The 27,987-nt window shown below is 45.4% G+C and overlaps 1 protein-coding gene across 1 annotated transcript in view; it reads right to left on the bottom strand.

Annotated features, from left to right (window-relative positions):
- Positions 1-27,981, bottom strand: part of DEPDC5 (DEP domain containing 5) — a 64,016-nt gene extending 36,035 nt beyond the window's left edge. Inside the window, exons 1-22 of the mRNA XM_014542435.1 lie at positions 27,900-27,981; positions 27,127-27,249; positions 23,521-23,608; positions 22,604-22,650; positions 22,247-22,332; positions 21,059-21,142; positions 19,656-19,705; positions 17,514-17,583; positions 15,570-15,648; positions 14,593-14,654; positions 12,379-12,448; positions 12,013-12,085; positions 10,836-10,939; positions 10,244-10,318; positions 8,557-8,691; positions 7,439-7,500; positions 7,076-7,149; positions 6,274-6,343; positions 4,978-5,014; positions 3,829-3,949; positions 2,498-2,718; positions 1,596-1,884 (exon numbers count right to left, since the gene is read on the bottom strand). Of these exons, the coding sequence (XP_014397921.1) occupies positions 1,596-1,884; positions 2,498-2,718; positions 3,829-3,949; positions 4,978-5,014; positions 6,274-6,343; positions 7,076-7,149; positions 7,439-7,500; positions 8,557-8,691; positions 10,244-10,318; positions 10,836-10,939; positions 12,013-12,085; positions 12,379-12,448; positions 14,593-14,654; positions 15,570-15,648; positions 17,514-17,583; positions 19,656-19,705; positions 21,059-21,142; positions 22,247-22,332; positions 22,604-22,650; positions 23,521-23,608; positions 27,127-27,184 (1,955 nt within the window). The 5' untranslated portion in view covers positions 27,185-27,249; positions 27,900-27,981. The remainder of the gene's footprint in view (positions 1-1,595; positions 1,885-2,497; positions 2,719-3,828; positions 3,950-4,977; positions 5,015-6,273; positions 6,344-7,075; positions 7,150-7,438; positions 7,501-8,556; positions 8,692-10,243; positions 10,319-10,835; positions 10,940-12,012; positions 12,086-12,378; positions 12,449-14,592; positions 14,655-15,569; positions 15,649-17,513; positions 17,584-19,655; positions 19,706-21,058; positions 21,143-22,246; positions 22,333-22,603; positions 22,651-23,520; positions 23,609-27,126; positions 27,250-27,899) is intronic.
- Positions 27,982-27,987: the final 6 nt, after the last annotated feature.

Here is a 27,987-nt window from a genome sequence, read left to right as displayed (position 1 = left end):
CGGACAAGCACCAGGGGCCAGGCTTTGTAGGATAACGTCATCTCTGGTCTTGTGATCCTCCGACTTTTTTCTCCTTTCGCGAGATTGCTGCGGCTCTTCGGGGTCTTCTTTGGTTCCATATAAGTGTTCGCAGAGTTTGTTCTAGGTCCCGGAATATGTGTGAAGGCCTCGGTCGCCTGTCTATTTCATCTCAGCCGCTCTGATGCCTGTGCTCCTGGGAATCTAATGGCGACATGGCCGGCCGGCGTGGCTCAGTGGTTGATCGTCAGCCTATGAACCAGGAGGTCACGGTTCGATTCCCGGTCGGGGCACATGCCCGGGTAGTGGGCTCGATCCCCAGTGTGGAGCATGCAGGAGTCAGCCAATCCATGATTCTCTCTCATCATTGATGTTTCTCTCTCTCTCTCCCTCTCCCTTCCTCTCTGAAATCAATAAAAATAGATTTTAAAAAAGAAATAAACACCAAGGATTCGACTAATATATAAGATAGCAACAACTGTGACTCGAAGCAGAAGATACATAAGCACTCTCCCTCTCCCTTCTTCTCTGAAATCAATATATTTTAAAAAAGAAAGAAACACCAAGGATTCGACTAATATGTAAGATAGCAACAACTGTGGCTCGAAGAAGCAGAAGATACATAAGCGCAAAAAAGGCGAGTAGATCATCAGAATTAGTCCAGTCTGCTTCCTAGAGAAAGAAGTTTCAGAGCATTGAAGTCAGCGAGGCTGATAGAGAGGAGGTCTAGGTGGAAGAAAGGATCCGTGTGAAACCCCAGGCGTGCAAGAGTCAAGACACGTACAGGCGATGAGCTTGGGAAAGAAGAGAGCCTCTGAGGATGGTGACAGTTGGGAAGCCCGGTAAGGGAGGGCCTGGCGATGAGAGGCCCAGGTGGGCGGAGGATGCAGCTCTGGAGATACTGTTTCAGTGAAGTGCTGCGTGTCGGGTGTTGGAGGAAAAGCACAGAAGCAAGAAGAGCGAAGAGTCATGGGAGAAACACCAATAGTCCTTCTCCCAAGAGAACATGAAGGGAGCCAGCGGGGATAACAATGGGAAGAAAGAGACCCAGAAGAAACAGGTCATGTGACTGACTATGACAGCGATCAGGAGGGCGAGAAGGGGACTGAGAATGACCCCCAATGACAGCCGAAAGAACCAGATCCACTGCTCACTTATTTAACACTAACGCAAGAAAATTATAATAATAATAACAACTAGACATTCCCAGGCGTTCAGCAGGATGGCTTCCAGGAAAAACCCTGGCGTTTCATGCACCTGTCCCTTCCCAGCCCAGCAAGAGCCCATTCAGCTGCAGGTGCATTCCAGCCACAGCTGCATAAAACCCAGAGAGAGGCAGGAGAGGGAGGAATGAACGAGAATGAGGGCCATCAGTCTTAGAAGAAAGCAGGTGGCAAAGCACAGTCTCTTTCAAACAGAACAACAGAAGCCCTCGGCTCCATACCGCTTGCTACAGTCACAAAGCCCATTCCCAGGTGTGCCCTCGGGGTCCTCACGAGAACCCCCGGGGTAGGCAAAGGGGGCGTGGCGACCCCATCTGACAGGCGGGGCACCAGGTACCAGAGGAGTTTGGATACTTGACCGCAGCCCTGTGGTTTGTTGGTGCTGAGGACCAGGCCTGGGAGCGCCCGGCCACGGCTCTTTCCTGAGCCACCAACTCACCCACAGGGAAGGTGTGCATCCAGCGCCTCCTGTTGGACGTGAGCTTCATGGGCATCCGGGAGGGGGCGAAGGGGTTGATCAGCGCCCGCTGGGGTGCGCAGCCCCCTGGTCGAACGTGCAGCATGGATTCTGCGCTGCCCACGTGGAACCGCCCTGGCGCGCTGGAGTCTCGCTGCGGCGGCTCCACCATGTTCTCCAGGGCATCTGCCGGTTACGGTAGAGATGAGACACGGAGACAAGCACAGAGCCACAGAGGAACCAGAACCAGGCAGTCCGCTCTGCCAAGGCTGCCAAGAACCTTGGACAGTACGCATGCCGAGCAGTGAGGGAAATGAGTAAAAGCACCAAACCAGGGAGAAATGAAACCGTGGGTGTGTTTACTTTTTAAACACTTAGTCTCGGTCCCCAAATGACTGGCCCAATGAAGCCACATCCAAACTGACGGGGAGGAGCACACATCGCCTAGACTTAAAGACCCTGCACTTTAAGCTGGTATACGTCAAGGGCAGGACTTGAATTGCCTCCTGTGGAGATGGGGTGGGTATGTTCTGCATCTGAGAGGAACAATAAAATATATATATTTGGATGACCAGCGGGCCAGACCCTGGCAGAGACAGTCCATGTGTTCACTAAACCTGCTTGATTTTCCTCATAGACACACAGACGGACAGCTCAGGTGGTTTGTACTCACTGCACTGGCATGGAAATCATTAACCGTGGACTTACTCCTGGCCACAACCCCCCAACCCCCACCCCTCACTGCAGGAAGGAAGCTGCGCCCTGCTCTGCCCAGCTCGGCCCGGGCTTCGGCTCTGACCTCGCGTGCTGGTGTAGCCCAAGGAGCTGCTGACTTCATACTGGTGCAGGTGGGGGAGAGGGATCATGAGGATGTTGGCGCTCCTGCCCAGGGAGCTGTCATCGGAAGCCTGGCTCCTCACTTCCTCCGTGGGCAGCGCCCGGCTGGGCACGGAAGGGCTGGAGGAGACGTCGCAGGAGCTGGCACTCTTTCGACTGTGACTCTCCTGCTCGCGCACAGACCTGACCCGGGAGAGAGGACCAGTTACCGCCAAGGAAGGGACGCTGCCCCCAAACCTGTCACCAGCCCAAGCTACTTGGGAAACCAGTAACAAAAGTCCCCAATGAGCCTGGCCGGCATGGCTCAGTGATTGAGCGTCGACCTATGAACCAGGAGGTCACGGTTCGATTCCCGGTCAGGGCACATGCCCAGATTGCAGGCCTGATCCCCAGTGTGGGCGCGTGCAGGAGGCAGCCAATCCATGATTCTCTCTCATCATTGATGTTTCTCTCTCTCCCTCTCCCTCCTCTCGGAAATCAACAAAACTATATATTAAAAAATCCCCAATGAGATGTCCAAGTGTCTAGTAAAAAGCAGAAAAATACGCTCCTTATTAGAGACAATACGTTACAGCAAACAGAGCTAACAAAATGGCTGACCCAGAGAACCTGATGATCTATAAGGCATGCCTCCGATTTGGCTAATTTTTAAAAAAATAATTCTTTATTGTTGAAAGTATTACATATGTCTCCTCTTCTCCCCCACTAACCCCCTCCAGTCCGCCCTCACCCCCGCCACCGGCTATTTGGCTAATTTGAATTGAAAACATTTTCGAGGTTGCTCACATAAAGGTCCCCGCCAGACCTCACATTTTCTCAAGCAGTTTTTATATCCACCCCCAAGGGAATCGGGCAGAAAACCTGCAGGTGGCGAGGCGCTGAGCCCGGGATGGGCCTGGCAGCCTGAACACTTGAGCGTCGTAGGCATCGTAGTCCACTTGGATGGGAAGGGCATTCTCAGCTTCTTTTGGAGTCCCAAGAGCTGAAACACACAAATAATACGAACTGTCACCAAAACTAATTTCAACCAGATGTGACCCAGAGAACCTGATGATCTATAAGGCATGCCTCCTATTTGGCAAATTTTTTAAAAATAATTCGTTATTATTGAAAGTATTACTTAAGTCTCCTTTTCTCACCCCCCCTCTCCAGCCGGCCCCCACCCCACCCCAGGCTATTTGGCTAATTTGAATTGAAAACATTTTCGAGGTTGCTCTCATAAAGGTCCCTGCCAGACCTCACATTTTCTCAAGCAGTTTTTATATCCACCCCCAAGGGAATCGGGCAGAAAACCTGCAGGTGGCGAGGCGCTGAGCCCGGGATGGGCCTGGCAGCCTGAACACTTGAGCGTCGTAGGCATCGTAGTCCACTTGGATGGGAAGGGCATTCTCAGCTTCTTTTGGAGTCCCAAGAGCTGAAACACACAAATAATACGAACTGTCACCAAAACTAATTTCAACCAGATGCCTTCCGAGGGTCTTCATCAAAATCTGCAAGACATAACGATCATCATCATCATCATCATCATTATCTCCCCCTGAAAAAAAAAAAAGAGAGAGAGATGCCCTGACCAGTGAGGGTCAGTTGGATGGGCATCCTGCTGTGCACCAAAAGGTTGCTGGTTCGATTCCTGGTCAGGGCTCAGGCCCGGGTTGTAGGCCCGATCCCCGGTAGGCAGCAGGCAGCCGGTAGGTGTTCTGCTCTCACATCAATGTTTCTCTCTCTCCCTCTCCCTTCCTCTCTCTCTAAAAATTAACAAAAATATTTTTTTAAAAAGGATGATAACCATTCACCAGGTTGTTGAGACACATGACTTATATGTCAAAGGATGCAGGAAGAGTATAACACTAAGTAAAGGCGAGGTGATGGCAGTACCTCATTCTTCTGTAATCCCACTCTTACGATATCATCTTCCTATGTACGTACCAAAAGGTTGCTGGTTCGATTCCTGGTCAGGGCACAGGCCCGGGTTGCAGGCTTGATCCCCGGTAGGCAGCAGGCAGCCGGTAGATGTTCTGCTCTCACATAAATGTTTCTCTCTCTCCCTCTCCCTTCCTTTCTCTCTCTAAAAATTAACAAAAATATTTTTAAAAGGATGATAACCATTCATCAGGTTGTTGAGACACACGACATATGTCAAAGGATGCAGGAAGAGTATAACACTAAGTAGAGGCGAGGTGATGGCAGTACCCCATTCTTCTGTAATCCCACTCTTACGATATCATCTTCCTATGTACGTTTCGTACTTTCAAACGTTCTCCCTGACCCCTACAACTGGCCTGTCATTACCATCCATCTTGCAGCTGATAGGACAAATATATACAAGGTGGTTTAGGAACCCAGGTCTCCCAACGTGGCTGTGAACTGTTATGTGAGCTCACATCCTCTGTTGCCATGGCAGGCTGACTCTTTCTAAAGAGATGAAAGGAGGAAGATACTCACACGTGTCACGGCCATTTTTCGCTCTCTCGGAGGCAGGCTGAGGAAATAAAGAGAGAGTTAATCGCTCCCCTCCCTGCTGGAACAGGACTGACCACAAGGCACAGCGCGCAGGTGGCCGCTCCCCAGGGGGGAGACCGTCTCACCCCTGACACTGATGGGAAGGCGGGAGCGCACGCCAGGCGCCTGCCTACCGTGGCCTCAAGCCCTGCCAGGGCCTTTCCTCCCGCCTCACACCCTGTTTGCTCTCACAACTTTCCTCAGGGGACCCCCGACCTCACTTCACAGGGGAGGTTATTTAATTCTAGAGAGAATAAGGGACTTGTTCAAAGGCACACGATTAGCAGGTGGCAGAGCCGAAGCCTAAGGTCAGCTCTTCAGACTCATAAGAGTGGCATTTTTATTGGCTGTAAATATATTCCATCGAGTGGATATTTCATGGTTTATTTAGCTATTTCCTTATTATTTTCAACTTGTCACTATTATGAATAAAACTAGCCCAGCCGGCGTGGCTCACTGGTTGAGCATCAACCTATGAGCCACAGTTCATAGTAGGGGGCGTGCAAGAAGCAGCCGATCAATGATTCTCTCTCATCACTGGTGTTTCTATCTCTCTCTCCCTCTCCCTTCCTCTCTGAAATCAATAAAAACATATTTAAAAAAAACAAAACACTAGACCAAGGTCTACTCAGATTCAATGTCCTCAATTATTTCCTGAGACCACGTGGCCGGAAATAAAATGATGTGTCAAATGACACGACCTTTTGCACTGCTCTTCATACACACGCTGAACTGCTTTTCATAAGAATCGGACACAAACCAGATACTCAAGCACCCATTTCACAGACGGTTGGTCTAATTATTAATAGGTTTTAAACCTATTCGGTTTGGTAAGCAAAAATATGAGTCCCCACTCCTGTCTGAACGCGCCTTTCTTTAATGACCTGCTAGGATGTGATCTTTTTAACGTATTTCCCCTTTGCTGCAACATGTGTCCCTGTCTTTGTCCCTGCCGGTAGCTGGGAGGTCTCAGGGCGTGAACACACCAGTCACATCATAATAAAAATAGTTCTTTTTATTATTAAAAACTAAAAATAGTTCTTTGGCCATATTTTTGCCAAAGGTATTTCTTACATACGGGGGTTTGCCTTGTTATTTAATGTGGGGAATTGTAAAAAGTTCTAAAAACAATTTCTGAAACTCATTTATTCCCTCGGGGGAAAGGGAGTTTCTCAGGACCAAAATAACCGCCTGGGTGTGTGACAGTCCCTCAAGGCTCTGCTGGCGGGTGACACCTACCTTCTTTCCGGCCAGTTTTATCCGGGGGGTGAAACTGTTACAAAAGAGCTGGCTTTTGGAGGTGTAGAAACTGTGAAAGAAACAAACAGGGTCATCAATCTAAACACCCTTTTTAAAAATATATATATTTTATTGATTGCAGAGAGGAAGGAAGAGGAAGAGAGAGGTAGAAAACATCAATGATGAGAGAGAATCATTGATTGGCTGCCTCCTGCACACCCCCTACTGGGGACTGAGCCCGCAACCCGGGCATGTGCCCTTGACTGGAACCGAACCCAGGGCCCTTCAGTCCGCAGGCTGACGCTCTATCTATTGAGCCAAACCAGCTAGGGCATGAACCCCCTTCTTTTTTAAACCTCAAGACACAGCTGAAATCGCAGCCCTGGATCAGCCGCCTCGTGAATGCCTTTGTCTCAGGCTTCCCTGGTCTCCCCAATTCTAACTCATTTTGTAATTACTATAAAGCATTGATTATGCTTTCAATTGTGTTCGTGCTAGTTCTGATTCCTAACTGGATTAGAATTTCCTTCTTCTGGCAGAGATAAATCTATTTACGCCATAATAATTTTCACCCAGATGCTTGGCATGATGCTGGGCCCTGACCGGGAATCAAACTGTGACCGCCTGGTTCATAGATCGATGCTCAACCACTGAGCCACGCTGGTCGGGCATGTACATAGAGAAGCTTTAAGCAACTGTTAGAGCTTTGCTTTCCACATCTTGACAAGAGACTTTACAGAGAAAATGGCAAGGAAGTTATCTGACATTCTGGTCACATACCATGAGTCAAGATCACACCCACCTGTGGTTGATCCAGTGAGGAATATTATAGTCGTCGCCCAGACGGGAATCGCAAGGAGCATTCCGGTTATGCAGCTGCAAGCGAGAAAGTCAGGCACAGATCAGCTACGAAAACAAGTAGGCCACGCGACTGCTCCACTTCTGTTTCTCTTTTTCCTTCTTTTCATCTTTATTGCTGAAAGTATTACACAGGTCCTCCTTTTCCCCCCATTCACCTCTGCAGCCTGCCCCCGCCCTCCCCCGCCCCCCAGCCCCAACTCTTGTTTTTTTTTTTTCTCCAACTCTTGTTTTTAATGAAAACTATTCTCAAGACCATCCCAGCCCTGGAAACTGGCCTTCAGTAAGCGATCCAAAACCGAATCACCTTGAACAACGGGACGGCATGTAACGGCTGCTCCCCCATGCACACCAAGTCCACACCAATTCCTAAAAAACAAAACCAAAAGAGGTTGGGGAGAGGCAAGGCGGGGAGAGGCGGAGATCAGTGCTCCCATCTATTATCGAGGTTATCTCACTGGGTCGGGGTCTGGGGCAGAGCCAACTTTCTGTGCCACGATTTACAACCCCCTGTGCTGCCTACGCAGCAAAGAAGTACATAGATGTGTTTTGTTCTTTCTCTGTTCCTGTTCCCCGGTCTGTCACACCTGCCACTATTTGGTGCTCGACAGTCAGCCTCTGCCTGCCTTGCAGATCACGATTTGTCACACAGACAGACAGGCCTCCATGACCAGGGTCAAGGCCAGACAGGGAAAGGAACCTTGTCATCTCCGTAAAAAGCCAGACGATCCCCGTCACTTAACAGGGCGTCTTTACTGGCAATTGGGATTTCCGTTCCCAGCCCCATCCTGTTGTGGAAGCACAGATGAAATGGGGGCCCGGGGTGCGAGTTGGGGAAGCACGGCACCCCACGGAGGGAGGGCTGCACTGGACCATCTGATGGGACTTCCCCGTGTGGCTGATGGACACCGGTTCCCGGAAACCATCACCCCCACCAGGGCTCCCCAGTGTCAAATACGTTTGGGAAACTCAGGGCACCAGGTATGCCCTTTAGAGATAAGCAGGGAACACTGACATATTAAAATCTGAAATTAGGGCCCTCGCTGGCTTGGCTCAGTGATACAGCACCGGCCTGCGGACTGAAGGGTCCCAGGTTCGATTCCGATCAAGGACACATGCCCATGTTGCGGGCTCGATCCCCAGTAGGGGGCCTGCAGGAGGCAGCCGATCAATGATTCTCTCTCATCATTGATGTTTCTCTCTCTCTCTCCCTCTCCTTTCCTCTTTGAAATCAATAAAAACATATTTTAAAAAAATCTGAACTTAGGGAATGGGCTTAAATGTGTATGACCCAAGTTCTCCCAAACCACTCTGACCATGGAATTCTTTGTCGCCTGATACCACTCACACTCCCCGACCTCCGATGCACAGAGCCAGGGGAAGCTGAGTTCTAAGGGGAAGTCAGCAGGACCCAGGGAGCATTACCGTTATCTATCATCCGCTGCTTGGTCAGGATCATGAGTAGACGGTCCACTTCGAACACACCCACCCCAGGCGTGATCACCACGGACATCTGCCCAGTTCGGTCAAAGTTGCGGTTGATATAGTGCTTGTCAAACACTGGAAATGAAGCAAAAGAAATCCTCCAATGGAGATGTTACAGCTTTTGGGAAACCAGCCACGGGCAAGACCCTCTCTTCTCGGAGCATTTTACCTGTATCGCTACCACAGCAATTGCCACATGCTGACCTGGTTTCTAGTTGGTCACGCGCATGCCTGCCTGTCCCCTTTTACATTAAGAACTGCCTCACACAAGACTATGTCACTGTCGCCTTTGTTCATTGCTCTCCATTGATACTTGCCTTGTGCAGCCAGCCCTATAGGCTCAAACTTCATGTCATTAGTTTCCACAAATGAGGCAGCATTAAAACTTCTAAGAATAAAATACTACCCTGGCTGGTTTGGCTCAGTGGATAAAGTGTTGGCCTGCAGAATGAAGGGTCCCAGACTTGATTCCGGTCAAGGGCACATGCCCGGGGTTGCAGGCTCAATCCCTAGTAGGGGGCGTGCAGGAGGCAGCCGGTCAGTGATTCTCTCTCATCATTGATGTTTCTCTCTCCCTCTCCCCCTCCCTTCCTCTCTGAAATCAATAAAAATATATATTTTTAAAAACAGAATCAAATACTAATTTTGGACAATATTTAAAAGAGATGGGCCAGAACCAAAAGTTAATTTTTATTTCAGGCCTGTGAAATTCTCACTATGGAAAATCAGTGATATCCAAATATGACAGAAGACTCATTAATAAAAGACCCCAGGCTCTGGAATGCCCAGCGCCCGAGTGCAGGCCGTGGGAGGGTGATATGCACAGTGAAGTGCCCACACAGGGTCCCTTCCACCACTGGTCGGCGCCAGACAGATGCCTAACCGGGGCTGGTCCGATCAGATGCTCTCTGCTGGGAACGTGGAATTCGGAACAGAGAGCAGAGCCGGGGTTGCTGGGACATGAACACAGTTCGAGGAATTCCTGCCGCTGCGCTTCCCAGAGCCACCCTGGCCCCCACATTCTTCAACATGGGGTTCAGGCCTTTCTCGGCTGCCCCACTGAGCCCCTGTACCTGTAGAGTAAATTTTCCTTTTTGTTTAAATGAATTTAGTAGGTTTCTGGTATTTGCAAACTAACAGAGGAATGTAGGGACAAACATCAGGAAGAAATCCTGCCACACTCTTAACAACGCCGCTCTCGGAAGGAGCCTGACAGTGGCAGGAAGGGGAGAATTTCTTCACTATCCCTCTCCATGACTTGAATTCTAGGCACACAGGTCACTTTTGTAATTTTTTTAAAAGTTGATTGAAAAAATTGCCTGGGAGCAGCTGAGGGCCGGGGTGAAAAGAGTAAGAATATAGTTTAGTAAAACAAAGAGCCAAGAGGATCCCCCAGCGCTTTACTCTGAGGTTACCCTGAGAAACAGATGAGAACAGCAAGTTAAGTTCCCAGCAGAAGACCTAAGGGCTACATTTTGGCCGTCAGAAGTTAATGCTCTCAATTAATTTGGGGGGCATGTGGTGTGAACATCACCAACCAGGCCTGGGTCTTTGGCATCAATACAGAGAAGTTCAGAGTCATGCGGTCAGCAGGATGCCTGCTCACGGTGGCGCTGAACTCACTCACCGTTGAAGGACAGGTTGATGGCCTCTAGGTAGTTCCCTTGTGCTGAGGTAGAATTGTCTCCTGGAGGGAAGCCCTCTGAAGCGAGAGACACAAGAAAAGGAAAACAGCTCATGAGAAAGTCTTGTAAAGCAAGTTGAAGGTGCCTGGCTCCACAGGACACCCCCGCACCCTGCAGTAGGGACATTATCGAACCTACTGCATGTGTAATGAACAATCGGACCCAACCAGAAGCAAAAACCTGGGCCCAGCCAGTGTGGCTCAGTGGTTGAGCATCAACCTAGGAACCAGGAGGTCACAGTTCGATTCCCGGCCAGGGCACGTGCCCGGGTTGCAGGCTCGATCCCCAGTGTGGGGCGTGCAAGAGGCAGCCGATCCATGATTCTCTCTCATCGTTGGTGTTTCTATCTCTCTCTCTCCCTTTTCCTACCTCTCTGAAATCAATTGAAAAAAACATTTTTTTTTTTAAAGAAACCTGACGGAAGCAGAAATTACACACAGCACTGGAAGGGGAACAAGCGTGAACCTCTTCTTCTCCCAGCCTCGCCCTACACCTCTCTTCCCCGCTGCACCTTCTACCCCATGGATGCAGTACCTGCCTGTTCCAGTCGCACCAACACTGGATACTGGATGAAGAGCTTTTTAATGGTCACCAGGAGTGACGTCCACTCTTCTCTCCTCTCATTCTGCACCACCACTCTGAAAGGAGCATCATCATAAAACAGATATCAGTCAACTACTACTCACAGGACAGCAGGTCCCTTAGAGGGTTGCAAGGAAAGGAGAAGAGAGATGGGATTCCAAAGTTAGGGAACTTTATCATACAATTATAAGTGATAAAGTCAAGTACATTTAACAAATATTAACAAAGAAATGTAATCATGTCAATAGCCACGTAGATTGAAATGAAGAAAATATTTTAAAATTGCCTTGCCCTGGCTGGTGTGGCTCAGTGGTTACAGTATCCGCTCGCACACCTAAGGGCTGTGGGTTTGCTTCCCAGTTAAGGGCATGTACCTGACTACTGACTCAGATTCTCCATTAAGTCAACACCTGGTGGGGGAGGGGAGGGAAGAAAGGGGAAATTGCTTAAGCAGACCAAACAAAAAAGTTGTTTTGGAGACAATTAAGGAAATCTGAATATGTACTAGATATTGGATAATACTATAGAATTATTATTAATTTTGTTAAAGGTGATTATGATTAAAAAAAAATTGTGGATATATATGTGATTACACTGTGATTATACATGGAAATGCCCTTACTCTTGAGATATGCAGAGGAACAAAATGTTATAATGGCTATAATTTACTCTCAAACATAATTTAGCCACAAAAAGAACAGATGAAGCTAATATAACAACTGTTAAAACCAGGCGTTGGGTATATGGGTTCATTATATTACTCATTCTTTTCTGCAAGTTTGAAATATTTCCCACAAAAAGTTTGGGGAGTCGTAAGGCAATGTAGTATCCTAGACTGGACTGTGGAACAACAGAGTACGTAAATGGAAAACTGGTGAAATTGAGAAAAGTCTGAAACTCAGTGAATAGTAATGTTCTTGTAGTTTTGACCAATGTATCTTGGTTATGACATGTTAACAGAGAAAACTGGGGGAAGGGTATATGGGAACTCTCTAGATTATCTTTGCAACTTCTCTGTAAACCTAAAATTACTCCAAAACACAAAGGTTAATTAAAAAAAAAAATAAGTTAGGAAAGAAACCACCAAGAAGCAAAGACAGGGGTTTCTAGTGAAGGACCCAAAACATACTTATAAAAGTCTTCATAGAATCGCCCCTTGTGATCCTGCCGAATTGAGGCTCGGTTTACCTCGGGAAATTCATCTGAAACAGAGAAAACAGAGATGAGATTGAAAAGAGAGACTCAGTTCCTCTGCTCCCGTGTTTCTGGGTTGAACATTTGCATCACAAAAATAAATAAATAGCATGATGTGTCTATGAAGTTGGTTTAAGATGAATCACAGCCCACGGACTTCTTGCGCCCGCTAAGGGACTGTGCTATTTGCCACTTTACCGACCATAGAACAGGAAGGGTGAGCATGATGGAGCAAAGGGAAAGAAGATAATAAAGAATGAATGAGCTTAACAAAAAAGAACTAGGAGAAAGACGTACTCACCAAGCGATTTTGCATCATAGAAAGTTCTAGAAAATAGGACCACTGTCACTTCATGACTACAGTTCTTCTCCTAGGCATGAGTAGAGAAAAAGAAGGCTCAGGTTTATTCCATTTCCTTCCACATGAAGCGGCCCGCATGAACGCAGCATTCTCAGTGCTAGGAGGCATGGTGGGTAGTACAGTCTCAGATAACATCAGGTAATCACAGGTTGCACAAGGCGATGAAGAAAGCGCTGCTGGACTCAGCCCTGGCGCTGAGACTTAGCACTACGTGACCCTGGGCAAGTTCCCTCAAACTCTAGGCATGTGGTAAATGCTTTGAAAGCTGCAAATCACCAAAAAGAGTAGAGGTCCCTGCCTCCCAGCTCTTGATTTGGCATGAAATAGACCAGCCCAGTGTCTAAGGATCATGGTATTTATATCTGCGTCAGTGTTGTTGTTTTTTTAAAAATAATTTTTATTGATTTCAGGGAGGAAGGGAGAGGGAGAGAGAGAAACATCAATGAGGAGAGAGAATCATGGATCGGCTGCCTCCTGCACGCCCCCTACTGGGGATCGAGCCCGCAACCCGGGCATGTACCCTGACCTGGAATCAAACCGTGACCTCCTGGTGCATAGATCAATGCTCAACCGCTGAGCCACGATGGCCAGGCAGTGTTTTCTAATTTCTACATACGTGCAGTTTAGGGAACGTGAACAGAACTGCTGGTGGTGATGTCAGACTCAAAGAAACCCCCACATCCTGTCACTGTCATAGGATGAGGACTGGGGGCTGCTCGAGAGGCAGGGGTTGAAGCCAAGGCAATGCATTCCCTTTGGACTGGGATAGGGACTAGTGAGAAGCACTCCCATGGAGCCTGGAGACCAAGGAAGTGGAGTGTTTACAGGTGGCATGAAATTTGGCTTGCAACAGGGAGCCCGCCTTCCAGGTCCAAACTCAAAAGTAAATAACATTCTAGCCCCTAAAATGTATAGTTAAAATAATAATAATGATAATAATAATGATAATAATAATAATAATAATTAAAAATGTATGGTTAGCTGCTGTTTCAAATACAGTGGGGCCTTGACTTACGAGTGTCCCGACTAATGAGTTTTTCGAGAACGAGCCGTCTCTCGGCCGATTTTTTGCTTGCGAGCTAAAGCTAAAATTCGGGTTACAAGCCAGCTTCAGATACCCCACCGCTAGTTGACGCAGCGAACGTCACAGTGAACGCCACAACATCAGCCCAGCATAACGTGTCTCACTCGTTCACTTTAAGATTTGACATACGAGTAATTTGAGTTACGAGCTCTATCACGGAACGAATTAAACTCGTAAGTCAAGGCCCCAATGTACATATATCCAATCTCCGTAAGTTCTCTGAGGGCAAGCATTAAATTTCTATTTTCTTTAACCTTCAGAGCTGGAGGACATTTTCCCTATGTTGCTGAGGAAAGAGAATGAGACTTAGATTACATTGAGACCCAGACCCTACTGAGACCTGACTATGTGCAGCTAATTTAAAACACCTTGTGAGTTAGTGACTATTATTATCTCGATTCTATAGATAAGAAAACGGAGGCTCAGAGAGACTGATTTCTTCTCAAATGTAAAGAAGCTAATCAGAGCAGAACCGTAATTTGAAACCCAGTCTATTTGACTCCAGACTCCATGCTCTTTTCTGCTACATGTGTGACCTCAAATACTTCTTTTTAACAAATTTTTTTTATTTATTGATTTGAGAGAGAGAGAGAGAGAGAGAGAGAGAGAGAGAGAGGCATAGATTTGTTGTTCCACTTGTGCATTCACTGGTTTCTTCTTGGATGTGCCCTGACCGGTGATGAAACCTACAACCATGGCATCTCAGGACGACACTCGAACCAACCCAGCTACCGGCCAGGGCCACTGTTTCTTTTTCTTACGCTGTTGCTCTGACTAGAACTTCTAGGACAATGTTGAAAACTAGTGGTGACAGCAGGCATCCTTATACTATTCCTGATCTTAAGGGGGAAAGTTATCAGTCTTTCCACATTGAGTATATTAACTATGGGTTTTTCATAAATGCTTTTCACAATGTCAAGGTGATTAAAGTAATTTACGTCGAGTCTCATCAACTTAGGCTTTAGCTAAGATACCTCAATGAAATACAGTTTAATAGAAATAGTGTATTTTTAAAATCTGCATTGAATAACATTTGCTCGATGAGACTGAGTGTGTAAGAGGAAACATACCTTCCACTTGGTAAAGAGATCGGCAAGGAAACCATTCACAGCTTTCTCAAAATACAGATCCCCTGAAAAGGAACAAGAGGAGGGTGAGGACAATCTGTCATTCTCGCTGACAATTTCTTCTCTCAGTAAAGTCACAGGAATGGGACTGGTCAAAGAGAAGGTGGGTTCTACTATGTCCTCAAACGAGATCATAAAAGCCAGACATACAAAAGGGGTTTCAACCTAGACTTTCTATGGGGTCAAATTCAGCATTCACCTCACTGAGTGAGAGGCCATGGCTTCGAGGTAAAATGCAAGATTGAAAAAGCTCTGACGACTGGAAAATACGGTGGGTCTTCAAAATGAGAGAACCATCTAATTTCCAAACATGATCATTTTCATAGGGAGGCGTGCAGTTCATTAGATGATCAGGTGGACCCTGGCATTGGCTGAATTACCATTTTCAGTTCCTGCTGTTTTTGAGTGATTTTGATGACCCGAAGGAAAAAAGGAATTTATAATTTTATAAAACACAAATCCGAATTGCGTGCACCATGAAGCTGGTGTGTTGGACACAGTATCCACACTGCCTAGCACCTTTACTGTTCTCTACTTGTGTCGTCGTTCTAATAAAATGAGATTTCTGGGATGATAGGACGAGAAATGAAAGATAGCAAAGAAAGTATTGGTTCACAGAGTCACTCTCTTTATGACTTTTGACCCTGTAGTCACAGGACAATTAAAGATCTATTGGCATTATGAGTGTTTGTGCTTTAGTTTATCTTTTTGTTTACCTTTTAAAGCTTTGCCACATGTCATGTAATTCAGTATATGGAAAATATATAATTTGTTTGTTTGTTCTAGCATTTGAGAATTTGTAAAAATCCCAGGAACACGTCGTTAGAGAATGTCAAGGGCTTACGGTCAATGATAACAACTTGGGAGAAACCAGAAACTTCTCCCCATTAGCAGTGACAGCCAGCATTTAGGGACAGTACCATAAATATCAAAATCCCACATTTCACAGCTCATCTGAATAAATATGTAAACCATAGCCGACGTAGAACGGAACACCACCTGAAATAAACGAAAACATGACTGCATTAGAAAAGCAATGCTGTAGAGTTTCAGCTCGCCATTCTTAGTGAACGCAGTGGTTTTTAGCATAGTCACAATGTTACGCAACCATCAGCGCTAATGCCAGGACATTTTATCGCTCCGAAAAGAAACACATACCCACTAGCAGTTACTCCCTCCTACCCTCTTCCGTGTCTCTATGGATTTGTCTCTTGTGAACACTTTATATAAATGGCATCATACAATCTGTGGCCTTTTCTAACTGGTTTCTCTCACTTGGCATAATGTTTTCAAGGTTCAGCATGAATCATCACTTCATTTTTTTTTTTTTAAATCCTCCCCAGGGGTTTTTTTTCCTTTGTTTTTTAGAAAGTGGAAGAGAGAGGGAAAGACAGAAATATCGATGTGAGAGAAACACACAATTGGTTGCCTCCTGCAGGAGCCCTGACCAGGGTCCGGGCTGGGAAGGAGCCTGCAACTGAGGTATGTGCTCTTGACTGGGATCGAACCCGAGACCTTTCGGTCCACAGGCCAACGCTCTACTCACTGAACCTAGAGCCGAACCGGCTAGGGCTCATTCTTTTTTTACTGAATAACCTTCTATTGAATGGCTATCCCATACTGTGTTTACCTACTCATCAGCTGATGGGCATTCCTGGTTGTTTCCACTTTTTGCTATGTGAATAATTCCGCTACAAACATTTGTATGCAAGTTTTTGTGGGAACACATATTTTCAATTCTATCAGGCATGTACCTGCGAGGGTAATGGCTGGGTCATTTGGTGATTCTACATCTAACCTTTGGAGGAGCCGCCGAATTGTTCCACAGTGGCCGCGCCATGTTACATTCACCCCGGGAGTGTGTGCAGGTTTTAATTTCTCCCCATCCTCTCTAACACTTGTCATTTTCCTTTTTAAAATTTTTATTTTTATCATAGGCATCCTAGTGAGTTTGAGGTGGTAGCTCAGTATGGTTTTGACTGACATTTCCCTAATGACTAATGACATAGATTAGAACATCTTCTCGTGTGTTTATTGGTCAATTGGGCTGTTTGTCTTCCTTTTTTAAAGTGAATTAATCAGCCTTAACCGGTTTGGCTCAGTAGATAGAGCGCTGGGCTGCGGACTGAAGGGTCCCAGGTTCGACTCTGGTCAAGGGCATGTACCTTGGCTGTGGGCACATCCCCAGTAGGGGGTGTGCAGGAGGCAGCTGATCGATGTTTCTAACTCTCTATCCCTCTCCCTTCCTCTCTGTAAAAAAAATCAATAAAATATATTTTTTAAAAAATAATAAAGTGAATTAGTCATTTACTATATTTGAGTCTCTTTCAAAGATACTTTAAAACGTTCTAGTTAATGTCGATTATAACTTTTTCTATCATATTTTAATATTTATGTAGATATATAGCCATATTAATGTTGCCATTCTTAATTTAGAATTTGGGGTGTTTTTTATTATTTTATTATTAAAAGTTCCAAACATACAAAAACGTTTTTTTAAAAATCATACAGCAACCACCCACATACCCACCACCTAAATCCTATACTGAACATACCACCCATCACCATCTAGCCATCCCTCGCCATCTATCAATCAACCCACCGTATTTTTTCTATATAAAAATAACTTATAGACATTAATACTCCCTCTCTTTTTATGTTTGCTACTTCTAAAAATTTGGGGCCTGGAAAACCAGGTACTTGAACCGGTTATAAAGTTTATCTAATAGCAGAGGGCCTTGTGCCACTCATTATCAAGTTTTTGCTTGTTTCTCTGTTTTGTTTTTTATTTCAGGCCTTAGACATCACCATCTGGGGAAACGAAACCAAAAAAAAAAAAAAAAGAAGCATTTTCTCCATCTTACCCTGGTATCTTCACTGATATAACCACACATGACCTTCTCATTCTTGACCCACAGCTCACCAGCCTGTGCCCTAAAAGGAGAAACACACACACAAGTTATTACAAGTCTTACATGAACCATGAAGACACGGTGGTGACTTCCGGGCGGCTCACTCTACTCTGTTACTTCTACCCAAGTGACCTCGCCAGTTACAGATTTCCAGAGATAGTGCCATGGACGGATTACACAACATGAAGAATTCCTAGAGCATGTTGTATATGCACAACAGGAACTCTTAATCTGAGCGTCCACAGACAGCACGTGGGTCTGAAAAAAGGGCTACAGGGAAGCCATGAACCCTCTCCAGTGATGCAAATTTTGTTCTGGGCAGGGTACTGCAGCTTTTGTCAAATCTTAAAAGGGTCCATGTCACACAAAAAACAACTAAGAAGCACTGATGAGCAATTCTGCTAATCCCAGTTTTAACACCGTCAGTCTCAACAGAAACAAAATCCATCTTAATATCAGGATTAGAAGATAGGCAGTTAGAAGGCAAGAAGGGGCAGAGGCCCTATACCCGTGGTCGGCAAACTGCAGCTCGCGAGCCACATGCGGCTCTTTGGCCCCTAGAGTGTGGCTCTTCCTAAGCCTTAGGAGTACCCTAATTAAGTTAATAACAATGTACCTACCTATATAGTTTAAGTTTAAAAAATTTGGCTCTCAAAAGAAATTTCAATCGTTGTACTGTTGATATTTGGCTCTGTTGACTAATGAGTTTGCCGACCACTGCCCTATACAATGGAGGTCATTCTAGTGAATAATTTTCATGGCAACTTGCTATTGTGTTTTGGGGGCTTGTTGTTTTCTCCTCTGCCACTTGTTAAGACTGTAAAATGGGTAGAACAGTGAAAGAACATGGCCTTTAGCGCTGACCAGCCCGGAGGGCAACCAATCAATGTTACTCTCCCACGTGATGTTTTTCTCTCTCTCTAAAAAAAAAAAATCAGTGGAAAATATCCTCAGGTCTTATGAGTCAAAACAAACCCAGGACAGCCCAGCCAGTATGCGCAGTGGTTGCACGTCCAATTTATGGCTGAATCATAAAACATCCCTTTTTGGGGGGGAAAATTCCCTTATCCTTTTTTTCTTTCCCAATTAAGTAGTTCAGACCAATCAAACAATCCTAGTAGCTGGTATAAAAGTTCTTTTCAAAATGATCCTGGCTAATAAATGTAGAAAGAATGACTGAATTAGAAAACCACCATCTCACAACAATCATCAATGGATAAAACCATTAGGTAAAAAGTTGATGGGGAACTTCAGACTACATCATCAGAGCCCACATGTCAACCTTAACATGATTAAGTGAGCCAACCAGGTGCAAATATGCTTGTACATGTGCAACAAATTTCAGGAAAGACACAGTGTCTTCTAAGGAAAAGGATTATATATTTCATTATACACATCTTTGTACCACCAGCTTTACTATGTATATAGAAGCGTGCTTTTTGAGTCCGCAGGCCGATGCTCTATCCACTGAGCCAAACCGGTCAGGGCAGAAGCGTGCTTTTTTAATTTAAAGGGGGGTCTCTTCTTAACAAACTGAAATATAGAAATAACTTTAATAAATCAAGAGTAATTCAATACAGTTAAAAAGGCAGAACTAGCCCCAGCCAGTTTGGCTCAGTGGATAGAGCGTTGGCCTGTGGACTGAAGGGTCCTGAGTTTGATTCCGGTCAAGGGCACATGCCTGGGTTGCAGGCTCAATCGCTAGTGGGGGGTGTGCAGGAGGCAGCTGATCCATGATTCTCTCCCATCATTAATGTTTCTATCTCTCTCTCCCTCTCCCTTCCTCTCTGAAGTCAATAAAAATATGTATTTAAAAAAAAAGGTTTGATTAAGTATGTTCATCTGAGGCTTTTTCCAATTCTAAAGTTATGAGTCTAGACCTCCTTTGTTACCGAACACCAGGTGGCTTCAGCAGCTGCCTGGACTCTGGTGCATTTTGGGGGGGTTTTTGGTTTGTTTTAGCCAGAAGAGAACCTAACATTTTAAACTATTGTGTATTTCATTACAGGGACATCCATAGGCCTCAAATGCTATCTGCAGCCCCATGGCTGCATTACATCCTGCTCCCACTGACTAGAGTCATGTAATACCTACCTGATGCCAGCAAATTCCACCTTCTGAGTGATATAGGCGCATGTGCTGACCTAAGGGAAGAGGGGGAGGTGTAACAATACATCGAGGCCATAAAAGGTCATCAAGAAAGGCTCCTGGCTGTCTCATCCCTCCAAACAACCCCAAGTTCAATTAGCCTGGGAGTAACAGCTTTATAGGAAAGCCTGCTGGGGCACGTCATTACAGGGTCTTAAGAGTTTGGCAAGTACAGACAATAGTAAAGACCAGGTGGATAAGCAGCCAGCTTCACCGATATACTTATCCTCACATGTTTGCATGCATACCTAAATTTACAAACTCACTTAAATATAGAACATTTCGTTCTCATGTTAGCTCTCATTTCGGAAAATAGAACCCTCCTTCTATCACTGAAAATGAGCAAAGAGCCCCAGCCAGTTTGGTTCCGGTCAAGGGCACGGACCTTGGTTGCAGGCTCGATCCCTGGCCCTGGTTGGGGCATGTGCAGGAGGCAACCAATTGATGTGTCTCTCTCACATCGATGTTTCTCTCTCTCTGTCTCCTGTCTCTCCCCCCCCCTTCCACTCTCTCTGAAAATCAATGAAAAAATATCCTCAGGTGAGGATTAACCAAAAAAAAAAAAAAAATGAGCAAAGATTTTTTTTCTGAAAATATGCACTGCGTGGAAATTCCACCTATAGTTTGTTGTTTCATAATACTAAAAAAAAAATCCAATAAAGAGAATTTTCAGCACCAGCTCACAATTTTGATGAACTCATCATTTTAAGTGGAAAACGTAAATTAAAGATAAAATAAGGAAAATGGGAGGAGGGTACGGCAAAAGCAGTCTGACCTGGAAGCAGTGAGGTCTGCATTTTAGCTCAGTGCTGACTGCTCCTAGCCTTCTAGTCTCGGCCAATCACCTAACGTCTCAATCTCAGTTTTCACATCTAAAAATTGGGGGTAATAAATAGCTGTACACAAGGAGGACATGTGAGGTGCAAATGAAAACAAGGGAAAATTCGAAAACTAGAGTTTTATTCAAATGTCAAATAATATTATAATTTCCCATTCAAACCAAAAATGCAGAGTAAAACTCTCCGATAATAGACAAGCAAAACAAAGCCAAAAAATATATATATATAGAAAGAAAGAACTATGAAAAAAGCCCTGGCCAGTGCGGCTCAGTTGGTTGGAGCCTCTTCCCAGCACTGGAAGGTCACAGTTTCGATTCCCAGAAGAAAAAAAAAAACACGATGAAAAGTAATGGAGGAAGATACAGAAAATGTTCCCAATAATTGTCTGTGAAGCTGCAATTTGAAATGACTGTAAGCTCTTCTCCCTTACTGGATCCTCTAATCTCTATGAGAACATGGATTATTAATATAATATAAAAAGGCACAGACTTTAAAAAAATCATATCTTACCAAACTTTTCTTTAGTCTCCACATATCCCCACGGCCAATATATTGATCCTTAAAGGTTAGCTCCACTAGATCAAGGGTCACATCCTAGAAAAGACAATCAAACATATCCCTCTGCATCATTCCGCCTCACTTCACGGGCATAAGATAATGCCCGTCACATGGAGACACCTTTTGGCAAAAAAGAAACTACTGGAAGACCATCCAATAGCAGCACCATGACAAACAGATTTTATCCTGCCAACAACGGTTTCTGAGAACAGGTGATGAGTCTGTAGCAGAGGCTACAGCAGCTGAATCACGGTTAAGTGCCAAGAGCACCAGAGTACTAGTTCTGGATTTCAGTTTTTTCCTCTTGTTATTGACTGCACTGGGGTGACACTGCTTAACAAAATTATACAGGTTTTAGCCCAGCCGGGTGTAGCTCAGTGGTTGAGCGTCAACCCAGGAACCAAGAGATCACTGGTTCGATTCCTGGTCAGGGCATATGCCCAGGTTGCAGGCTCAATCCCCAGTGGGGAGCGTGCAGGAGGCAGCCAATCAATGATTCTCTCTCTTCATTGATGTTTCTATCTCTCTCTCCCTCTCCCTTTCTCTCTGACATCAATAAAATTGTATTAAAAAAATAAATAAATAAAAAATAAATAAAATAAAATTATACAGGTTTCAGATGCACAATTCCACAGTACATCGCCTGTACACTCTATTGTGTTGTTTTAGTCTTAATTCTGACACACAAATATGACATCGAGGTTTGTGTTTTATTTCCCTAGATAATGTCAATAATACCTTCTAGAAGATTTTTACCTATTATAGCATTGTTTCTAGACGTGCGAGACTATAAAGAAAATTTAGTATTTTAATAGAAAACTTTACTTGTAGCTTCACAAACACACACAGATATCTATACACAAAATCTTTAAAAAGGGAGGAGAAAATATATATATATACACACACACACATAAATATTTTTTTAAAAGATTCCATCCTTATAGAAAGAGGGGCAAAAAAGGGGGGGGGCATTTTAAATGCAACTTACATACTACCTATAATCTAAATAACCTACATGTGACTGCATATTTCATAGTCTAACACTATACGTAAGTAACTCATTATTTCCTTAGAGGCCTAACCTCGAGGAAGGGTGCTAATCATCTCGGAAAGATATTCAGGTCCAGAACAAAGACATACCTTAGGGTCTACGACATTCACATAGACATCTTGATAAGGTCTTAGACGAAACACTTGGGTCACGGTCTGGTCCACACTGATAGTTTCTGAAACAGAGAAGAAATCTAATAATACATTCTGGAAAAAAGCAGGTACATATATTCTAATCTATAAAGACTCAGACGTTCAGGAAGCAACACAACTGACCCTTTGCCATGGACGAGCCATGCTCTCTGCCTACCAGGAGCTTAAAATTTAGAATTCTCTGCTTTTCAGATGACATAAGCAGATAAAGACCTGAGCCTGCAGTGTTTCCTGCAGTGTCTGGGATAGTAAAGTATAAAAATCTTAGAGAAGAAAGATGGAACTTTTTCTTACCTTTCTGTAAATCTTCCTTAAGTGACTTGACTTGCAAAAGCAGAGGGCTGGGGGGAAAAAGCAACAAAAAAGATGGGATGCTATAAGCAGTAACTAATTAGCTTTCTTCATGCAACCCCTCTAAAAGGTAAACAAATGACTCTGGACATATTGTAACTTGCAGCACAACAAAGTAATCCTGCACCTACACTCAAGGAAATGGGAAAATGCTACAGAATGTTTCTCTCTCTCTTTTTAAAATCTTTATTGTTGATAGTGTTACATAGGTCCTCTTCCCCTCCCCCGCATCCCCACTGATCTTTTCCAGCCTGCCAGAATTTTTCATAGAGTTGTCAATTCGGCTTCAGAAACTTTATTGTTGAAAGTATTACATAGGTCCTCTTCCCCTCCCCCACATCCCCATTGATCTTTTCCAGCCTGCCAGAATTTTTCATAGAGTTGTCAATTCGGCTTCAGAAATAGAAAGAATGGTCCTGGCCAGTGTGCTCAGTGGTTAGAATGTTGGCTGGTGCACCAAAGTGTCGAGGGTTCAATTCCCAGTTAAGGACACATACCTGGGTTGCAGGTTCAATCCCTGGCCCTAGTTGGGGCTTGTGCAGGAGGCAACCAATCGATGCCCGCTTCTCTCTCTCTCTCTCTCTCTCTCTCCCCTCCCTCCCTTCCACTCTCTCTAAAAATCAATGGGAAAAAATGTCCTCGGGTGAGGATTAATAACAAATAAAAAAACAGAAAGAATGAAAAAAAAAAAAACCCAGAAAGAATGCACCACTTTTTAAAAGATGATGGGCTTACCGAATCCTAGAGGCAGGAGCATTTTTATCCCAAGGCAAAGAGCTGTCTTGCCCGTCAAGCCCCTTAAACAAAATCTCATCTGGAAACAGCCGCCGGTCAGCTCCCTTGACCCGTCAGGCACTCACCTGTACTCATCGTTGGGGTGAGCAATCTCCACAATGTCTCCAAGCTTGATGTGAGGAAACACTTTGGGGTTCATGACCAGCTCATCATCTGAAAGACAATTCGGCGTCCCCAGCAGGAAACACACTCACGTGAGTGACAGGTGTGGTGCGTGTTCTCACACTGGGTCCTCGCCACCCCCTCGGGCGGGTATGACAGGACAATCCCTTATATTTATCCAAAATGATGCAAAAGTACAGTCTTCATACGACCCTCACAATGAATCTTTGGATCTAGCAGAAATGAGGATATACCCTAGAACAGGTTAAGGGTAAACAGCTAGTAACAGCACAGCCAGGACTGATGACTGCCTAGGCCAGAGCTCCGTCTACCTAACGCCCGCCACCTCTCATATGTCATGAAAGTCAAGCCAAATAAAATGGGCTTCGAAGGGCAGCATCTGATCAGGGAAAAAGCTTCCGATACCATTCACATTAGGATCCAAAGAGACCCTTAAAATAAAGGGCGGACATGGTTTCATGCTTTGTTTGGAAGAGAACTCTTGCAAATACAACATACTCAAAGCCATAAAGATGGGAGTGATTTTTTTTTCCTCTTTTGATATTTCGGGAAAGACATGGCCTTTAACTAAGCTAAAATCATGACAAATAAGTATATCTAAATTTCAAACATAATCAGATCCAATCAAAATTCAGCCTGGGAACCAAAGCACGGGGTTAATCCCAAATTTTATTTTATATATAGTTATTTTTTTTATTGATTTTAGAGAGGAAGGGAGAAAGAGAAAGAAACATCCATGTGAGAGAGAATCATCGACCGATTGCCTCCCACATGCATCCCAACCAGGGGGATCAAGCCCACCACCTGGGCATGTGCCCAGGTGGGGAATCAAACCAGCAACCAACCTTTCAGTGCATGAGACAATGCTCAACCAACTGAGCTACACCGGCCAGGGCTTCTGTGGCATATTGTTTCCATTGACAGTTTTATGCCAAATCCTCTGTTTTATGACAGTTTTGTCCCAACTTCCACAGTCGGAATGAAGCTCCCTGAGCATGCATTCCTTCTGCTTCACGTTATCATTTCCTTTTTGCTCGTCTGTCTCTTCAAGCTGAATGCCCCTCAGGGACAAGGAACCTTATCATGCTCATAACCTTTATGTTTGGCACAGGTGTGCACCTGAGAATGGTTGGATGTGTTTTTATTTATAATCCTACAGGAAACAGGGTACAGCACCTAGCCACCTGGGCCTCGTCAACAGGAAAAAGCAGACTTGTATGCATCGTATCTACTACTACATAGGATGGGGCACAAGTAGGTTTCCAGGTGTTCGTATGGAAAATAATACAAAAATTAATAAGTAATAACACAAGAATGAACTCTGTGTTTCGTGTACTCACAACTGGACACCTACATTTGCCCCACCCTGTGGCATCCGTCCCTCTACCAAAAGTGATTTGTGTTGGCTGTTCAGTTCTCCTTCCCCCATGTTTAGGCAGCATCAGCCGCACGCCAAGGATAATGTTAACCACAGAGGGTGAGTTTTAGCAGAAGCTGTTTTAAGTACAGCAATGCCTGGTTATCCTGGTCCTGGTCATGATAGTGGCTACATTTATGGAGTGGCACTAACAAGCCTGGTGTTTTGCTAAATACTTTCCACACGTCACCTAACTTGACCTCCACAACACCTTATGACAGAGAAACTAATGTTTTTCCACCGGGCTGGTGTGGCTCATTGGTTGAGCATCAACCTATGAACCAGGAGGTCATGGCTCGATTCCCAGTCAGGACACATGCCTGGGTTGCAGGCTCAATCCTCAGTGCGGAGCATGCAGGAGGCAGCCGATCAATGGTTCTCTCTCATCATTGGTGTTTCTATCTCTCTCTCCCTCTCCCTTCTTCTCTGAAATCAATAAAAACTATACTAAAAAAACAAAAACAAACACGATTGTTTTTCCTTTTTTGGCAGCCCTTGCCTTTGGAGCAAATGCATACTAAAATACAATTTTAAAACAACTCATTGTGTTGTTAATTCCAATTGCTGAAGCAAATAAGGTTGTTAAGACAGAAGAGAAAATTATTTATTTAGCAAAAAAATCATATTACTGCCGAAACCGGTTTGGCTCAGTGGATAGAGTGTCGGCCTGTGGACTGAAGGGTCCCGGGTTCGATTCCGGTCAAGGGCATGTACCTGGGTTGCGGGCACATCCCCAGTGGGGGATGTGCAGGAGGCAGCTGATCGATGTTTCTCTCTCATTGATGTTTCTGACTCTCTATCTCTCTCCCTTCCTCTCTGTAAAAAAATCAATAAAATATATTTTTAAAAAATCATATTACTAAGTGTCCTCTGCTGCAGATTTATAGACTCAAGTGCTCAGAGAAAAGACATAAGGCCCGTGGATGTGTAGATATGATAAACCAGGGGCTGGCCAGGGTCACAGGGAAAGTCAGAGGCAGAGCTGACACTCTGGATTCTGGTTAGTGCAGGACAACACGCCGTGTTTCTGCCCCTTCTCACATGGCCTCAGAGCCATGCAAAGCTTCATGCTTTGATCATACCTGTCTCATGCACATCTGCTATTTCTCTCTCATTGAATGTAAGTTTCTCTTTTCTGCCAAACCAGTGCAGGCTGATGTAACACCCTTCAATTTAACAAATGAAAGGTGTTAATTGGTAATATTCACAATATTCCTTAAAAGTCAGAGTGCAGCCCTAGCCGGTTTGGCTCAGCCTTCGGACTGAGGGGTCCCAGGTTCGATTCTGGTCAAGGGCATGTACCTTGGTTGTGGGCACATCCCCAGTGGGGGGTGTGCAGGAGGCAGCTGATCGATGTTTCTAACTCTCTATCCCTCTCCCTTCCTCTCTGTAAAAAATCAATAAAATATATTTAAAAAAAAAAAAGTCAGTGCAGCCTGACTGGTATTGCTCAGTGGTTGAGCATTGACCTACAAACCAGTAGGTCACAGTTCAATTCCTGGTCAGCCTGTTTGTGGGCTCCATCCCCAGTAGGGGGCATGAAGGAGGCAGCTGATCACTGATTCTCTTTCATCATGGATGTACTATCTCTCACTCCCTTCCTCTCTGAAATCAAATTTAAAAAAAACAACAAACTTAAAAAATAGGTCCAAGTGCAAATGCTTTTAAAAAAGGCCTGGCCCTAGCCGGTTTGGCTCAGTGCATAAAGCATTGGCCTGCGGACTAAAGGGTCCCAGGTTTGATTCCGGTCAAGGGCAGGTACCTTGATTGCAGGCTTCTCCTGGGCCTGGGCCCTGGTCGGGGCTCGTGCAGGAGGCAACCAATTAATGTGTTTCTCTCATGTCGATGTTTCTCTCTGTCTTTCCCTCTCTCTTCTACTCTCTCTAAAAAAATCAATGGAAAAATATCCTCAGGTGAGGATTAACAACAACAAAAAAAAAAAAAGAAAAAGAAAGAAAGAAAAGGTCTGTACTCTGCTCCTACTGCCCTTCCACTAAGTATTATACTTGCTGCTTCGCTCAGACAAGTTTCCTGTCTCGCCTACATGGTCACACGAGCCAGTGTGTCATTTTCAAGGCACTGGACACACCAGGACCGCGGCCAACTCACACAACTCCCAATCGATACTGACCGCTGCCCCCAAAGCCCTTCTTGTGGATGACCAGTTTGTAGACCTTTGTGGTTCTCATCTTGCACGGTGGTTTCCTTCAGCTGTTCCAGGCCTGGGGGAGAGAAGTCATCTTGCCTCCCTGCCCTTGAGAAACACAAACAGAAAGGCGGTCAGACTTCGCCTTGCAACTGCTCTTCGATTTGAACCTCCTGCACAAACCGTTGCTGCCCAGCGAAGAGGTGGCACCAAACCCGTGGATGAAAAATAACGCCTCCAAGGAGGGACGGAGGACAAAGAGGACCAGGGAATTTGGGGAACGAGAGGATTGGGGGCCACGCTCTCGTCCTTCCTCCAAGAAGAAGACATTCATTCTATCACACTCCTGGAGTGAGAAGGGGGCACTCATTACCTGGCCTCCATCTCCACCAATAACACTCAAGTCATAAAGCGCTTTGAAAAGGTAAGCGCACTCCTTCTGTGGGAGGAGAGCGTGGGCCGGGGCGAGCTGACTTGGCCAAAACCACTCGGAGGCTGAGAGGCATGGCCACAGTTCCTGTTTGGCCATCCATGTCGAGGGCAAATAAGAGTATAAATGGGAGGAAGGCGCGGGTTCATGCCCCGCACCTCCATCCGTGCAAACTCGCAGCGGGTCCTCCGCACGTTCACTCATTTCACGGCGGAGGCCGCTGAGATTCAGAGACGTGCAGAGCCTGGTCTAAGGTCACACAGCGGGTTGGGGGTGGGGCCTCCCTCTTGTTCCCCAAACCCGGGCCCCGGCTGGCAGCTCCACTCACCCGCAGCGCCGGACCCCCTTCCCGCTTCAGCTCGGGGCCCCGAGGACCGGACCTTCGCCAGGTCCCTCGCGCCTCCTCGGGGAGCCCC

This window comes from Myotis brandtii, unplaced genomic scaffold (assembly GCF_000412655.1).
Source record: "Myotis brandtii unplaced genomic scaffold, ASM41265v1 scaffold303, whole genome shotgun sequence".
Classification (NCBI taxonomy): domain Eukaryota; kingdom Metazoa; phylum Chordata; class Mammalia; order Chiroptera; family Vespertilionidae; genus Myotis; species Myotis brandtii.
Note: the sequence above shows the minus strand (reverse complement) of the source record. Positions and strands in the feature narration are given on the sequence as shown.